This window comes from Sminthopsis crassicaudata, chromosome 4 (genome assembly GCF_048593235.1).
Source record: "Sminthopsis crassicaudata isolate SCR6 chromosome 4, ASM4859323v1, whole genome shotgun sequence".
NCBI classification, from domain to species: Eukaryota; Metazoa; Chordata; class Mammalia; order Dasyuromorphia; family Dasyuridae; genus Sminthopsis; species Sminthopsis crassicaudata.
This window is the reverse complement of record NC_133620.1, coordinates 91,363,914-91,382,768: the sequence shown is the minus strand read 5'-3', so window position 1 is coordinate 91,382,768 and position 18,855 is coordinate 91,363,914. Positions and strand designations below refer to the sequence as shown.

The 18,855-nt window shown below is 31.8% G+C and overlaps 1 protein-coding gene across 2 annotated transcripts in view; it reads right to left on the bottom strand.

Annotated features, from left to right (window-relative positions):
- Positions 1-269: 269 nt before the first annotated feature.
- LOC141565525 (complement factor H-like) overlaps positions 270-18,855 on the bottom strand; it is a 106,537-nt gene continuing 87,951 nt past the window's right edge. For both annotated transcript variants that reach the window (XM_074308663.1, XM_074308662.1), the window contains exons 19-24: positions 18,216-18,389; positions 16,469-16,645; positions 10,665-10,841; positions 4,620-4,802; positions 1,402-1,612; positions 270-522 (exon numbers count right to left, since the gene is read on the bottom strand). In XM_074308663.1, the coding sequence (XP_074164764.1) occupies positions 1,416-1,612; positions 4,620-4,802; positions 10,665-10,841; positions 16,469-16,645; positions 18,216-18,389 (908 nt within the window). In that variant the 3' untranslated portion in view covers positions 270-522; positions 1,402-1,415. The remainder of the gene's footprint in view (positions 523-1,401; positions 1,613-4,619; positions 4,803-10,664; positions 10,842-16,468; positions 16,646-18,215; positions 18,390-18,855) is intronic.

Genomic DNA, 18,855 nt, shown 5'->3' with positions numbered 1-18,855 from the left:
TTTTTTCTGAAGTATCTTTCTTTGTCTTTATGATCTTCTGAAGATCAAGAACAATCATTAAACATTTTAATAAAGAAAATACTGGCCTTTTTAGATAAAATGAGCACTTGAATATTAAATGTACCTAAAGTTATTGCACACCCCCAAGACATACTTCTCTTCCTCTGAAGACTGCTAATCTTTCGGATTTAGTACAGAATAAACATCCCGTAATTTATTCCCTGCACATAAGGAGAAGTGATTATCCCAGGTAGTTAAATAACACAAAGTTTTCTTAAAGTGAAGATTTTATTGATACATGATGACTGTTTTATTCTTTAGGTTTGTGCTTTAAAAAGTGAACATTTCAAAGTCAGAAGTATATTGAATGAATGTTGGACCATCTGAGTGAATACAATGAAATCAAAACATTTATTACAATGTAGAAAGTAGTCAAATAGGACAGATTGAAGCTGAGCATTTGTCATAGTCATGATTTCCAAATAGTGGTAAGAATCCTGCATTATCTCCATAACTGAGTTCCTAAGAAAACAATATAACCAAAAGCAAAAAAAAAAAAAAAATAGTAAGTGGATGAAAATATTCTCCACAAACAATCAAAGAATTTGTAGAGAGGAATGTTGCTATAAAAATGCTTCAGTATTACATTTTTGAAAAACAAAACATATAGAAAGTTTTGGAAAGACAGAAGACAGAACTGTTTGTTCAGGACAGATTTGTTTTAATTGATTAAAGGAGATTAAAGGAGAAGTTTCTATTAAGAAGAAATTCTCTAAAGATAGCATGAAGTTTGGCAAAAAACAGATTGTCCTTTGTTTCCTTCCATTTGTACCTGGCCTATATCATTGTTTCTTTAAATGGGTCTTGACATATTGATATAGAGTGAAGGAAACTCTAGCAATAGTATTAAGAGAAGTGTTGTCAATTCTGTTATTCTCTTCTGTCTGTTGAATACTGTCTCTCTTTTCCTTACTATTGCCCCATGCAATCATTCTATTCCCTACAGGAGTTTGAAAAGTTTAATAAACACATCTGTTTACAGTGAAGGTGTCACAATCTCTTAGCAAAGTTAAACTAATTAAATCATTTTTTTACAAAGGAAAAAGGATTATAGAACCCATGTCATGTCTTCTGATAATGAGAATTTGTTAATGCTCTTTTTTGTGGTGGTAGGACATGGGAAAGATTGTCAATCTTTGTCCTAGAGATTTTGAAGAAAAGGTCAAATAATAATCTCTTTGGATGGTTCTCTTGTGGTATTCTTAGAACTGAATTTGGTGGATTTCTCATCTCCACATCTTTTCATCCTGATGATAACATTGAAATATTAGAGTAATAAGAATATCAGCAAATAGGAACAGAAGTCATATCAGAAAAGGTTAGAAATAGTTTAAAACTTACCACAGTGAATTCTGTTATTCACATCTGGGATAACTGATTTCCCCTTCTAAACACACTGTTCTTAATGGCGGCGATGTTGGAGATAAATGATATCCCCATTTACAACGAAATTCAGTCTCTTGTCCTGTTTTTGAATAAATTTTTTTCGTTTTTTTCCATTTAAGTTCTAAATTATTTTCTTTCATCTTTTCATTTGATATTGTACATGCCTCTGAAAGATAAAAAGAATATGTTACAAATGTTAATAACTGTATAGTACTTTTCATTGCAAAGTAATTGGGAATAAAGAACATTTCTAGTGAAAATATGTCATTTTCCCATTCAGTTCTATCCACAATGCTGAACAATAAGACACTAAATTCTGAATAATTACGCATAACCAGAACTCTGACCAGTCTGGGGAAGGACCTTTTTTTCTATCCCCAACATCAGAAGATGTGCTTCCTTCCCATAAGAGTCAAGTGACTACCTTCACTGTGCTTTTCAGCCCATACCTAAATTGGGTTGGGCAAAAAAGATAAGCCTTAGGAGAAGATAGGGCAGCAGGATCATTGGTACTTTTGGGTTGCTCAGTGGTTTAATTCATGTCTAACTTTTCATGACCCCATTTGTGGTTTTCTTGGGAAAAATATTGAAGTTGATTGCCATTTTCTTTCCCACCTTATTTTGCAGATGAGGAAACTGAGGCAAACACAATTAAGTGCCCAAGTTACTTAGCTAGTAACTGTTTAAGGGTGGTTTTGAACTCACATCTTCCTGACTCTAGGGCCAGAGCTCTATTCATTCCACCATCTAGCTGTCCATGTATTAAGAAATTTGGGGAGACAGAAAAGGCAATAGGACACTCTCTTCATATTTCAGACTGTCCTTAGAATTTACCTACTTGTTTTTCATCCCCACCCAAGATCTTACCAAACTGATTGTGCCCCAGGTGCTTGGAGTCTTTATTAGTGTTGTGCAGCTTATACTTAAAAATCATTCTCTCTAATTTAGAATAGATATTCCCATTGTCACATATATTGCCCATTCCATACCCTCTCACATTTGGTTAGATAGTCTTGAACCAGGTAATTATCTGAATAAACTGTGGTGCCATTTTAACATTCTTATTCTTTTTTTTTTTTTTTTTTTTCCCTGAGGCTGGGGTTAAGTGACTTGCCCAGAGTCACATAGCTAGGAAGTGTTAAGTGTCTGAGCCCAGATTTGAACTCCGGTCTTCCTGAATTCAAGGCTGGTGCTCTATCCACTGCATCACCTAGCTGCCCCCAACATTCTTATTCTTAAATGTACTTGGCTCCTTTTAAATAACTGGATACTGATAAAATTACTGACATGATAGAATTAGCAAATTACCATATGCTAAGGTTGTTGTTGTTGTTGTTTTTTAATTTTGTTTTCAGTAATATAGAATTCTGTATCTTCATGGTTTATTGGAATCATGATGCAACCTTGCTAAGTCTGGGCCAACTTCAGATAGGTAAATCCTTATAAGCAATTGGATTTTGCTTAGTGGATACTACTAGAAGTGATGCTAAGAATGTGTAGCATAATTCATTATCAGAGAAGCTTCTATTTATAATTTCATGTGTTACTGCTTTAATCTCTTGGAGGAAATGCTGCTTTGGCAATAAGGCAAGGAGAAAATAAAGGGATTCAGTAAGAGCAAAAAAAAAAGTTACAGATTTTAGGGCATATATTTAGAAAATTTGAAGAAAGAAAATTAATCAAGACAACATGACTGCTCAATATTATCCAGATAGAAAGCTTAAACATCATCAGCACTTTCAAGATCATTACTGAAATAAGAAAAAATCAAGAAAAAGAGAAATAATATAAATTAAAACTTCAAAATATTTCATATATTTAGCACTAATTTTCCAGGAGACATATATGACCTATATGAACAATTATCATTAAGAATTACATAATATTTATGCATGTAAATGATCATTAAAAGCAAAATTTTCAAAAATTGATATAATACTTGATATAACAAATGATATAACAATATCAATCAAAATTTGAAGGAGGTACTTCTAATGATTTGATAAAGTGAAAAAAATTCTCTATAAGAACAAGTGAAGAAGAATATAAATTGGGATTATGAAAAAAGAAAAAGAATTGTAACATCAGACATCATATAGCAAATAAGTTATTTCCCAAAATTATTTAATGCTCAATATAAAATAAATTTATTTAATACTCAATACATTCAATACTCAATAAAATAAGTGTGGATCAAGTAGTTCATTTACAATTAGAAATACGAGACCATTTCACCTGCGTGTTTTTTTTTTTTTTTTTTTTTTTTTTGGTGGGGGAGTTCCATATAGTCAGGATATATCAGAAACACAAATTATATTCTCTATCTTGTATCAGGTATTAAATATCATCTGTGTCTAATATCTTGAATAAACTATTTCCATATCTCTTTCTTGGTGCTAAGTCCTTTCATAATTTCCCATAAATATATCACATTTCACTATTTTTGGTGTCCATACTGATTTGCAAATAATCAATGGGAATTATGAATCCAGAGATAATAGAAAACAAAACCTCAGAGAATATTTATTCTTCACCAAATACGTGCAATAATTATCTTTATAACAACTTTGAGAAGTGGTCAGATGGCTTCCTTGGGAAGTGACTGTTCCAAAATCTGTCTTTTGGAGACAATAAAATACATTTTTTGAAATTTTGAAAATGAAATAAAAATCAAATTTGCATTTCCCTGAGTAACCAGCAAATTGCATTAAAATTTTATGAAGTAACATATACATTGTGTTATGTTAAAATTTAAATGGGTAGTAAATGATGTTAGGGGGAGTTAATTTATTCTCTATTTTAAAATATGAAAGATAAAGGAGATTTCTCCTTGAATATAAAGGGAAGGAAACATATTATTTCTTTTTCTCTTAAATTATTAATTCCAGCAACCAGGGCATGATCAAATTGGAGTGAAAACCCTGAGCCACAAGTCATTTAATAAAAACAATTCTTAGCATCATGGCAGAAGTTTATTATATTGGAGACATTGGTCATGACAACAAGCATGGGTACCCATGTATCTCTTGGAGGTTTACCACTGCAGTTTGTTTTGTTTAATGAGATTTACTTACCTATAATACTATTCTGTGACATTTTAAGTCTAAATGCCAACTAATCAGATTCTTTATTAATGACATTTCCCTTATGTACTAAGATTATTTAGCACATACCTAGGCATGTTGGTTCCTTTGTCCATTCTCCATTTTTGCATGTCACAAATTGGGAACCCTGAAGCACATAAAATTGTTGACATCTGTACTCCACTGTTGATTCTGGAGCATACTCAGGTAACAAGAGAGAGATGGTGTCCCCATTACTAATAGATGGAGGTGGTTTACATTTTCCGATTTCCTCTGAGGATAAATTTACAGATAGGAGATTGAATAAAAAAAAAAAAAAAAAAAAAAAAAAAAAAAAAAAAAAAAAAACATTTAATCACTATCCCCTTTCCCTCAGTTTCTCAAGGTATTTAATCCTACCATGCATTTATTTAAATTCTAATTTATATCAAAGTGATTTTTATATATTGCTTCCTCTCCACCCATACATCAATGATCTGTCCTCCATTTCCACATATCCCATCCTGATTCTGCTATATGATCTAACACTCATCTTTTGTAAATGGCTTATGAGGTCAGTCAGTCAATAAATATTAATTAATCATCTACTATGTGCAAGTCATTTTATACAATGCTAGATAAAAGAATAAATAGGGCCATCAGTCAAAGTAAAGCATCCAAGAGGATGAGTATTCTGCTTGGTAAAGAAAACTAATGGGGCAATTAGGTGGTACAGTTGACCGAATTCCAGTCCTGCTATAAGAAAATCCTGAGTTAAAATCTGGCCTCAGAGATTTATTAGCTGAGTGACTATGTTTAAGTCACTTAATCCTATTTGGCTCAGTTTCCTCATCTATAAAATGAGCTGGAGAAGAAAATGGCAAACCATTCCAGAATTGTTACAAAAATCCCCAACGGGGTCAAGAACAATTGGATACAGTGGAAAAATAATTAAACAAAATGAGGAGTAAAAAAGAATAGAAAACTTGAAGGAAAGAGTAGTGTTAAGAATCTTAGACTTCCTTATTTCTAATGTTAGCCTTCTATCTAATACACATTGCAAAATCTTAGATTCCTACTTTAAGCCAATAACAAAGAATTCATGACTTTCATTTAATCTTCATGGAGAATGAAGACATCACAATGTAACTTTTCTCAGAAGTTCTGTGTTTTTAAAATATACTTTGTGATGTTCAAAAATGAACTAAGGAATTATCCAGGATCAGCTGAATGTCATGAAAGCAGGTGAAACTCCAGCATTTTAATCAATTAAGATTTTAATTGCTAGCTCAAGGACTATTTATCATAAAGGAATGAGTAATAGCAAGTTTAGTTTCAAGTCAGGGGAATAGGCCTTTCTAGTTATTAACTTAAATCACTCAGATAATCATAACAAGTAAAATAAAATAAAAACAAAAACACACAATGGAAAGAATTGGAATGATGATCTTTTAAAATATAATATTTAAAATAGATTAATGATATAAATAGACTCAAAGCCAATTACTGTAACTTGTTACAGGTCACATATGTTGTAGCTAAGATTTTAGGGCTTACAAAGCACTTTACATATCAGATTTGATTCTCACAACATCCCTGTTGTTATTATTATTATGTTATTATTATTTTTTTTGTATGTGAGGCAATTGGGTTAAGTTACTTGCCCAGGGTCACACAGCTAGCAAGTATTAAGTAGTCTGAGGCCAGATTTTAATTTAGATCCTCCTGACTCCAGTGCCTGTATTTAATCCATTGCACCATCTAGCTATCACTATTATGCTATTTTTTAAAGTCACCATTTTACAGATGAGGAAACTGAAACAGCAAGATAAAGTGTCTTGCTAAGGATTACACAATTGTGTGATGCAGGATTTAAATTCAGGGCTTTCTGACTCCAGAATTAGCCTCTTTACTACATGACAAATATGTGCCTCAACTAATTCAGGAATTTGAAATAGAGTGAGGTGACTGAGATGAAGAATAAAAAAGTGGAGCACTGCATTTGAAAGTACTACATAGGTGTTTTAGACCTTTTATCTCTAGATCACATCACTATAAGCACTTCTCATGAGGCGTTGTTTTCAGGAACAATATTAGATGGTAATAGCCCTGAATACTAGTTCATAGAGTTTGTTTTGTTTCTGTAAAAATCAGTGCCTGCTCTTCAAACTTGATGAAGAAAATTATAATTGGCTTAGGTAGCATAAGTCCAAAAAGTGGTAGGTAATAGAGTTAATATTGTGACAAATACAGCATGGTTTTGTATCAACAAATAAGTAAGCACACTCAGCAACTCTGTCGTTATTTGCTGACTACCAGTATAATTTTTATTATATTTCAGAAAGAAAGTGGAGGAAGAGAGAAAGGAATATTTGTAATGCTTCTTTTTCCATCAGGGTCCTATGAGCACTGGATGCCAGAGTCTTGCTACTATGTATAAAGGAACATCTTAGAGACTGTTAATGAAATCAGAAGCTGTTGGTGAATTTGTTTTATAGATTAAGCACTAGCCAATTGTTCAATCTGCTATGTGTTCGACATTTTAGGTAGTTTACATCATCTTCCAACACAGAGAAATGCATTATAACAGGAAAAGCCAATCCCCCAGAAACAGTTGCTTAAAAGACACAGTATCACATCAAAAGGAGGAAAAAGGTTCATCTGCTTCACAAATTCCCTCTCTTTCCTACAAAGACATTTAATTCTGTGATCAGCATTCCAATAAATTCTGTTTTTTTTAATCTATTTTTGGCAGAAGTTGCAAGGAAAGCCCATAGTATTCAGAGTTATCATCTTGAACTCTCTCATGCTTTCTCCACAGGATCAAATATAAAATCTTTTGGGGCCCAAGTCATTCATGATATTCCCTCTTTTACAAACATCTTTGTAGATTTTTTTTTAACTTTACCTCCATACACTCTATGATTCAGTGACAGTGATATCCTTGCTGTTCTTTTGTTCTCCAATATAGTTTCCCAACAAATAATCCTCAGTTATATGCAAAGTTTTTTTTAACATTTATTTTTAAATATTTTGAATTCCAAAGTATTTGCCTCACTCCCTCTTACTCTCTCACTCCTTATTTCAAATGGAATTTCTATTTCTATCTCTTGCTTTTGGACTTTGTTGGTAATATATAAATATGCTGAGAATTTATATGGATTTACTTTATATACTGCAACTTTGCTGAAATTTTTATTTCGACTAGTTTTTCTATCAATTAAGTAGTCTGAGGCCAGATTTTAATTTAGATCCTCCTGACTCCAGTGCTGATATTTAATCCATTGTACCATCTAGCTATCACTATTATGCTATTTTTTAAAGTAACCATTTTACAGATGAGGAAAAAATTTTTTTATCAATTACCTAGAATTCTCTAAGTATAGCATCATCTTGTCTGCAAAAAATCTTACTTCTTCATTGTCCATTTTAATTCCATCCATTTCTTTTCCTTCTCTTTTGGCTTTGATGGCATTTTTGGAACAATATTGAATAATAGTAGTGATAGTGGCCATCCTTGCCTTACCTCTGATCTTATTGGGAGGTTTCTAGCTCATCCTCATTACAGATAATGTTTGCTGATGGTTTTAGATAGAAATTGTTTCATTGCCTCCTTCACTTGAATTTCTTTAAACTCTCACCTTCAATAAGGAATCTTTATTTCCCTTTATTATTGTCAATAAATCCTGTATATATTTTGTTTTTACATAGTTGTTTGTTGTTTATATGTTGTCTCCCTGATTAGGCTGTGAACTGATATCAGAGATTATCTTTTTCTTTCCTTTATAATGCTTAGAATAATGCTTGGCTTTTTATAGGGACTTAACAAATGTTGATTGTTCACTCATTGGTTGCTACCTTTCTTACTATGATACTGTTCAGGTTTTAAAGTCTTTTAAAAATTAGAAAATCAATCTAAAACAGGATGATTGCAAAAAAAAAAAAACAAAAACAAACAAACAAAAAAAAAAACCAACCCTCAGATTCCAAGGGGTAGTTAAAAAAAAATTGGATATAAGTCAAAGTTCAAAGATAGAGAAGTGAATTATTCTTCATTTATCTGCTGTATTTATTAATAATATTTGTAGCCTTCCTCTGCTTTCATTTGTTATCTGTGAATTGGGAATATGAGTTCTATTTACACAATTATTATGGGAAATGAATGAGAGAATATACCTCAAAGTGTTATGACAGAGAACAAAAGTTATGCAAATTGGTGTTATTACCAAACTAGGAGGTGGAGAGAAAGATAATCTATACAAAGTAAAGAGGATAATAATAAAAAAGTAAACTACTGGCTTCTGCAATATCAGATAGAGGATTCAAAGTGTGAGAATATAAAAATATGGCTCAGGTAGAAAAGTGATTTTCAAAAATGATAAATAGTTAATTTTTAAAATGATTAATTATTTCTTCAGTCATTACTTATTAGCAAAATCAGAGAGATGGGAAGATAGTTATGGATTCATGGCCTTTCTGTATAATGTATGATTAGAAAAAGTCTCTCTCTCTCTCTCTCTCTCTGTATATATATATATATATATATATATATATATATATATATATATACACACATATATACATATACATATATTGTTATTTATTTATCTATATCTATTTATAATTATATCTATCTATATAGATATAGGTATATGTAGATGTATTTAACAAATATTTTGGTGTATATGTACATATACATATATGTGTGTATATATATATATATATACATATACATATACATATATATATATATACTTAAAACAAAATAATAGTGACATATAGGAGAGCACATTATATCTCTAGGCTGATGACTGTTTACTATGGCACTTCCATTTCAGTATAAAATAAAGTTGCTAAAGATTTCCTCGGTCATTGTCATAAATGGGTATATCTTGCTCCCAAAGAGCCCAAACATAGCTCTGTCCTAAATTTACAAGATGGAATATTGCAAACAGAAAATTTATATTCTCCAACAAAACCTTTTTAAACATGTATCTCACATAAGGCCACTCAGGACCCTCTCAAGGACGGAGTTAGTCAAGGTACTTTTATTTCTGTTCCTCAAATATTACTAAATTTTCATCTTATATATTTGTTGGTGTTTTTTCTTACTGAATTGATATACCCCAATGCTTGGTCCCTTCATTCAATTCTGCTTGTCCAACTCCTTTGTCCTTTGGATCCCCCAAGGCCCACAATTAATGCCATCTTCCCTATAGAATCTTTTCTAATTTTTTTCTCTACAATCAATTTCTTCCTGCTCTTGAGAAACACAGAACTTTATCTCCATCATTATGGTTTCATATTTTACCATGTATTAAAATTATAAATTTCTAAATCATTTGAACTAAAAAAAGACTTTAGAAGTAATTTAGTCTAATCTTTCATTATATAAAAAATGAATAAATTGAAGACAAAGAGGTTAATAAATAAGTTCCTAAGTAAATAAAGCTCATGGTAGATACAAGTGAGCCCATCATGTCAAGCAGCCTTCTTACACTGGATTTTCATTCTTCCCTATGGTCTTGGCATTTTGAAGATCATTTTGCACTTATTTTTTTTCCTTCTTGGTCAGTTCCTCTAAGAATCTCATTTTAAAGCAAGTACTTAAACCAGTTATATTTACTCCTTCATTCCTTTGTGAACGCAATTCCTGATTCTTCAGTCTTTTATTTTCACTGTGCCCATTGGATCTCTTGCCCCTTGGATTTCAATCTCTATTTTCCCTCTTCCTTTCATGTTCTTATCTTCCCCATTAGAATGAAATCTTGAAGGTGGGGATTGTTTTTCTTTTTTATTAGATTTGTATTTTCAGTGCTTTGCTTAATCATGGGCACATAGTAACCATTTCTGCTGACTTCCCATTGCTATCCTATTACTAAAATCCCCCCAAAAGGTGAAAATGAATTTATTCTTTTTGTTCTCATACCAAATAGTCATCCAATACTTATTGACTGAGGGTTATTTAGTTAACTATAACACAATGGTGGGTTCATTCTCTCCAAAGGATCTAGTTTGACATATAGTTGCTATATTTTAAAAGTAATATTTACATGAAACCCTTCTATTTTTAAAAAGAATCAGGACAAATCATATACTTCATTATCCCCCTGATACTTTTATTTATTTATTTTAAAATAAAATATCTTACTGTACCTTTGCACTGAGGAAGTTCTGTCCAGGTCTTATTTGTACAAGTTATGTATGATTGTCCATACATTTTAAGAGATCGAACACACTTGTAACTCACTCTGTCACCAGGTTGATAACGTTCCTTTAAGCCACTAATAATTTCAGCATTTTCAATTTGGGGTGCACTGTCACAAGATTTATCTAAAAAGAACCAAAGACGTATATTAATTTTGAAATTAGTTATTAGACATGAAGGTCTTTGGAGAGAGAATGAAGTTTCCCACATTATTGAAATATATAAAGAGAGTTTTGAAGGCAAATAGAAAACCCTAGACATGTAAATAAAATCTACAAAAAAATAAACAAAAATAAAAAGAAAGTAGAAAAAGGCATTTTATAGTAGATGTATTCTTTATACAAGGTTTATAGAGAGACATAGATCAAAATCATACAGAACATGAGAAATTAGGAACTAATTACAATATGCTTTGTTTTGGGGGCTAATGAAATACTAAAGGAATATTATAGAATCTATTAAAGAAGAGTTGACATCATTATCAAGAAAGAACTGATTTCAAAATTTATAGATTCAAAGTCACTCTCTAACACTATGTCAATGTGTTGACCAGAATTGAACCTGCAACTACATTACTTTTCCCCAGCTTTATCCTATTTTTCATGAGCAATAAATTTGTGAAATTTTCCATATTTCCATGTTAATACTATTAAGAGTTTAAAAATCTCAATAAGTAACTAAAAAGTAATTGTTAAATAATTATAATGATCAAAACTGTCCTTTTGAATCTGGAAAATAAGCTTTTCTATTCAGACCTTTTTTAAAAAAAATGGAAAGAAAACACACTAAATTGGGAGTCTTAGGTATTAGAAGTCTAGATGAATACTTGTCACTGTCAATCTAGATGATTTTAAACAAGTCATTTAGCCTTTTAGATTCTTCTCCAAAGGGCAGACATTTCACCTATCTTTGATTAAAATGTTAGAAAAGCAAACTGTCAATATCTGAGAAATAGAGAAAGTAAAGGAAAAGTAGACAAAATAGAAAGGTGCTAAACCTATTTTTTCATCAGGACATTTTTTTCTGCAGATGAAATATATTTAGCATTATTTTTACAGTTCTAGTAAGAATCTACTAATTATCAATTAGTCAGTTATTAAAATATCATTAGAGTAAGGAGATAGACCCCAAAACTTATATTTAGATATCTAGACTACATAATATACTAAGGCTAAGAAAACTCATTACAGCTAGTAGAAAAATTTATTTTTTATCCATACTCAAAGACAGATATAGATATGGATATAGTTACTTACTCAAATTCTAAGCAATTTATATTTAAATATATATATATATATATGTATATTTGCATATCATATGTATGCATATATGCTTGAATCTTTATCTATATTAATACATATATATGTAACTCATATATATCATACAATATATTTATGTGAGAATACATATATATATATATACACACATACATATCCACATATAGTGCAAACACATATATAAATATACATATATGCATATATATATAGTCTATTTCAGTGAAAACATCACTTAGGCAACAGAGTGAAGATTGTATTGGAATTACAAAAGACTTGAATCAAAGAAACTAATTTGAAAGCTACAGAAATAATTCAAGCATGAAAGTCCAACACTATGGCAGCTGTATGAATAGAGAAAAAAAGAAGATATATAAGAAATACAATGAAGAAACATTAATAGCTAGCAACTTGGAGGAGGGGAGCATGGAGAGGTGAATCCAAGATGGCAAAAAAAGGCAGGAACTCACCCACCTCTTCTCCAAATTGCTCCAAATTCCCTTAAATAATGACTCTACGTAAATGTTAGAGAGTGTCAGAATACCCCAAAAGATGGAGCAGAACACTTTCTAGTTGAAGACAACATAAAAGGTTAGACAGAAAAGTCTGCGACACTAGGAGAAGAGCCCAGTGAACATTCCTGATGTAGGCTATGCCAATGCAAACCCCTGTCTCACACTGACCCCAGCCCCAGCCCTTGCAGCAAAGCAGAAACTGGGTTACAGATCTCTGAATCAGCCCAGTACTGGTGTTTCTAGACATCTCAGCCCAGAGACACCAAAGACAACTTTCAAGGTCAGCAGGAATGTTTTGTCAGTAAAATGAGAGAGAAAATTGTCAGTAAAAATGGGAAACCAGCAAACCAAGAATGGGAGTGAACAGTGGTGGCAGTGGCAGCTTTCAGAGTCCTCAGTTCACAGGAGGTCTCTTAGCAGTGAGGAAGATCTCTGTTGCTTTAGCAACACTAGAATTTACCACTACTGTGGGGAGAGGACACTTTTAACTATGACACGGCAGAAAATAGTGCTTATGGTCAGGTCCCTAGAAAGATCTCTGAAAATAGCTGCACAAAATCCCTGAAACTTGGGATAGTGCACCCTCTACCCTGGAAACAGAACCCTATGTTAACAAAGAATTAAAAGATGAATAATGGACTAGAAAAATGAGCAGACAACAGAAAAAATTTCTGACCATAGAAAGTTACTATGGTGACAGGAAAGATCAAAACACATGGATTTCCAGAACTTTTGAGTTCCAGATTCTTTCCCTCATCCCCAGGCCCATTGCAAAAGCACATGTGAAGTTATACAAATAATTTCCACAAAATTAATGTAAAAATTGTTTTGACTGTAACTGGGGAAAATATTAAATAACTTTAGGAAATACTTAGCAAGTGATTGGATCTATTACATGAGGCAAAATGAAGGGTTGAGGATAATTCAGTTATAATAAAGCTGTGGCACTAGAAAAATAGTGACACCTCTAACTGAATTAGGGAAGTTTAAAAGAAATTTAGAAAGATAAACTCAGTTGTACAGATGTTGAGTTTGATATATCTCTGGGATAGCAAATATGAATTGTCTAATTAGGCATGAAGGATAGGAGCACAGGAAAGAAACTGGGGTTGGACATAGAATTTTGTGATTTCCTTGCAAAACAACTCATGATTATCCCATATGAGTTGAGGAGAGAGACAGATAAAAAGACAGACTGAAATATAGAAGCACCAAGAGAAAGAGAAAGACAGAGAAGGAAAGAAAATAGAGAAAAAAACAAAACATTATAAAAACCTTCAGTTATGGACTAATGAGCAAAGGAGAATGAGAAAGAGTAAGTTGGATAGATAGCAGACATACCAAAATCCAAGAAAAAAAAGATACTATCCAGGAAGGGATAATAGTGAACAGTGTCATGTGTAGCATTAAGTTTAAGAACTGGTACTTAGGAAGAAAAATTCTGATTTGGCAATTAAGAAGACAGTTTTGGAAAGGGGAATGTCTGCTAAGTGATAAGATTGGAAGCTAGACTGCAAATTATTAAGAGAGAGAAATTATAGCTTTTCCCCATAGTTTGGTTAAGGAAAGAAAGAAGAGATATTGATTTGAGGATTTTTTTGTATCCATATTTTCATTTTGATTTTGCTGCCACACATAAAAAACATGGAGCATTGGTTTTGTTAAATTTAGTGACTATCCTTGTATAATTTCAAATTGTTTCCCAAAATATTTGCATCAGTTCGCAATATCACCCACAAAGAGTTAATACAACTTTACTCATGCAGTTTCTCTAAAACTGATTCTTTAAGATTTGAAATTTTTTTCTTTGTTAATCTGATGAATATGCATTTAGTCTTCAGATTTTATATAATTATATGTTATATCAGAAAAGGAAAATAATAAATGTTCAAAGAGATGTGGGAAAACCAGAGCACTAATGCATTATTGGTGGAGTTGTGAACACATCTAACAATTCTGGAGAGCAATTTGCACTAGACCAGAAGGTTTATAAAACTATATATAGCTGTAATCCAACAATACTGCTACTATGTCTGTATCCTAAAGAGAAAAAAAAAAGGAGGAAAGAGGACCTTTGTGTACACAAATATTTGTAACAGAACTTTTTGTGATAGAAAAGAAATTAGAAATTAAGGATATGTTTATCAATTGGGGAATGGGTAAAAAAGTTATGATATATGATTATAATGGAATTCTATTGTGCTATAAAAAAATGACAAGCAGAATGATGGGAAAGACTTACAAATGAAGTAAGCAGAACCAGAAAAACATTGTATACAGTAAATGTAATATTGTACTACAATCAACTATGTATGACTTAGCTATTCTCAGCAATAAAATTATCCCAGACAATTCTAGAGCACTCATAATAAAAAATATAACCCAACTCCAGAGAAAGGACTAATGGAAACAGAATAAACAGAATACAGATGAAGGGATTTTATTCTTTCACTTTGTTTGAAGGAGCATGAAGAAATGCGCATGGGGTAGAGACAGGCCAACAATGAATCAAGCAGGAAAGGAGCAAAAAATTTCACCATAGAAATGTGTAACCAATAGAAATGTGTAACCAATAGAAAACTTGCATTGGTCATAGATTATGAACAAAGAATAAATAATGTAAATGCTATATGCTCCAATGATACTTTTAACATATTAACAGAACACAAGGAAAGCTCCTAATGTTCAAGATTCTATGGAAATAATAGTACCAGTGTCAAATAAGATGGGAAGATATGAATGGATTTCAATTTACATATTTGGAGAGAAATATTTCAATAAGAGATCATAGCCACTTGAACTGAAATTTGGACAAAAAGCTTTTTTCAAATGTCACACAATCTAGCTATATAGATTGAAATCTGTATCATTCATCAGATTATCTGTATCAGTAACATATCAGATCTCCTAAAGTAATTTCAAGTTTTTCAAGAATTTCAAATAGAAACACATTACAGATGGGAAGAATTGTGAAACTAGAAAGAAGATGGCAAGTCAAGGTTGAAGAAATAAAATGGAAAGTCAACCATGTATAAGGTATCACTATACTATAGGAGAGTGAAAAGCTTTCTAAGAGTATGTGTGAAGAAATTTTAAAAACTAGCTCACAGAGGAGACACTGATGACTAAAAAAAAAAAAAAAAAAAAAAGACAGTAGGGAAGCAAAGGACACAGAAGAAAGGAGAAAGCCAGGAATATGCAATATTATGCAAGTTTAAAGAAAATGACAAAAATTTAATCAATAGCTTCAAAGATATCAGAGATATTTGGAAGGATGAAAACTAAAAAGAAACTATGTTTGGTTGGAACTGTGCAATGGTTTAATTTCATTTCATTCCTCTGACTGAAAGCAAGAGCTCAAAATTCTTTTTGAAAAATTATAATAAAAATATTACTTAAATATATCTACAGAAATTAAAATTAACTCAAATTATTTCAATTCAACAAACATTTAAAAAAGGACTTGAAACATAAAGAACCTTACACTAAGTCCTGAAGGAAATATTAAATTCAAGTTTCTGCCAAAATTTTAGACAGTTGCTTCTTTCATGGAGCTCATGATATCCTGAAGCAATTTGTTTTTAAGCACTTTAAATCAATTAGTTTAATCACTTTGAATTAACATGATTAGCTTAATCATTTTTAGTAAGATACAGCATATAGAGATTCTGTCTTGGAATCAGAGTGACTTAGATTAAACTCCCATCTGTGACCTACACTGGTCGATAAAATTCCTCATAATTTGCAGAGGTTCTCAAACTATGTGCTGAGGACATTTATGGGCCCTCAGGGTTAAAGCAAATGGGCTGAGGGCGGAGACAGAGTGTGAGTTTTTGTTTTTACTAGAGTCTGGCCCTCCAACAGTCTGAGGGACAGTGAACTGGCCCCCTATTTAAAAAGTTTGAGGACCATTGCCAGTCATCAAATCACTGGGGAAGTGAAACAATCCAAACAAATTAGTACCTCTGCATTGTGGATCCCCTTTCCAGTAGCCTTCTATACAAGTTACATCAGTTAAGCCTTCAGGCTGGAAATTTGGTAGACACTGATAAGTCACTTTTTCTCCTGGCATATAGTAGTGGCTTGAAATACCAATCATGTCAGCATTATCAAACTGGGGTGGAGGTGCACATTTCACATCTGAGAAAAAAAAATTATTTGTTTAATTAATCATATTTTAAAGAAAGATATGACCAAATAACTATGATGATACCTACTACAATACCAACAACAGTAACAATACCAACAAAATATACTTTTATTCTGTAATGCACTTACTTTAATACTTCTAATAAGTGTGATTTTATCAATGGTTTTTCCCAGGAGCAACCTATCCAGATATAGAGATAAAAGGGGATTCAAAGTATTAAGTCCAGAAAAGAGAGATACTAAGGGGAGCATCATGAGGCCACTAGCAGCAGGAAAAGGGACTTGCAGCAGACAGGAGCTACGAATTACTTCTATGTCAAATGTGTTCTCTATACCTGCACCTTTCCATAAGTCTACATGTTAAGTTTGTGCCTACCCTCACCACTGACTCTATATGTATTTATGGAAGGCTATGCTCCAGATATTTAAGGAAGTGTTTGTTCTTTGTTCCAATCTAACTTTGTCATCTCAGTAAATAATTTTTCCTTTAAATTTTTTTAATTACAAGCATTTACTTTTTTTCCTTCCCATCTTACCTTTATTTATATTTATATATAAATTTTTATTTAATATTTATATATTTATTACATTTTATATAAAATTTACATATTTATAAAATTTTAAAAAATCAAATACTTGTAACAAATATACTTAGTCAAGCAGAACAAATTACTACATTAACTGTTTCCAAGTTGAACTTACTGACTAGTAAAGCATACCAGTTGGCATTAAATTTGCTCAAGCTTCTTAGAATTACCCCTAGAGCCCTGAGGATAGGCATAGATGTTAGCCAGCCTCTGAGTCTGAGAGATTGAGTCCAAAGGAAGTGCTATAATAGTCACCTGCCCTTTTCTTTGAAATGAGTAGTGAAACATGTAACATTATAGGAAGAGTATCTGGAATCAGAGACTTGACTGAACCTCAGATTTTACTGTTATCTGTGTAACACTGGAAACTCATTGACTTCTCTGAGTCTCACTTTACTTATTTTAAAGTGGACTTAAAAGTAAATCATAGATACTCTGTCTAAATTATAAATTCTTGAAACAAAGAAAGTGAGAATTATCAGCATCAGTATAATGCAAGTTTTATTCTGCTTTTTTCCTTCTTGTGGAAAAGTATGAGTTTAGGCTTAAAGAGACTATCTGATATCTGGGGATGTGTTCACATACCCCTTTAGTTCTTTGGGGATTATTAACTCTGTGTAGAGTAAAGTTAATGTAAAGAAACAATTAGAATTTGTTGCCCTATTTTCTGTCCCTAGTACACTGGGATGTATAAAAGAACTTTTAAAAAAGGCAAATTATTGAGGACAATCTGTTTGATGACTATTAAGTTGTTATATTACATTTATTCTCTATTTTGCATTGAATTTTCAGCTTTCTAGTAAACATCTGAAACATTCTAATTGAAAAGATGTCTTTAGGAATTCAAATATAGTTTATAATTTGAGTTTTATATTATTTCGGTCATGTTAGGGTTACTGTATCAGAAATAACTTCTGAACTAGATTTAACTATTCAAAAAAAATGTTCTGGAAAACAAAAGAAGAGCTCACTACCTTTACACTGTGGTGGACTAGGCCAAGTTCCTCCAATACATTCTATAGTTGCTGACCCATTGATGTTGAAACCCTCAAAACATTTGTATGTCACTCTTTCTCCAAACTCATAAGTGTCTAACTCATTAAGAATGATACCATGTTGTATTAGAGGTGGTTTTCCACATGGAAGTCCTGAAAAAGAATGAAAAAAGTCATTAATTTTAATTTTAAATAGACTATATATCTTATTTAAATCAACTAAGTTAATTGGGAATAATAGTAAGTTTTGACCAAAAGCTATAAAATAATCAAAACTTGTTTATTTTTCTGGTGAAATTGGAGGAATAACAACCAGACAATGTCATCTTGACATTTATTGAAATGGAATCCAACATGATAGCTTTATAGAAGGCAGCTTTAGAGGCAGCCAGGTAGCAGGAGAGCAGTACTTAAAAGTCTGAGTCCAAATTAGCCTCAGATATTTAGTTGCTGTGTGACTATGGAAAAGTCACAACCTCCATCTACCTCAGTGCTTTTAAAGCCTTTATTTGTAAAATAGAGATGATAATAATAGCACCTACCATTAAGGAAAGTTGTAAGAAAAAACTTAGCTAATGGTTATAAAATGCTTTGTACACTTAAAGTACTACATAAATAT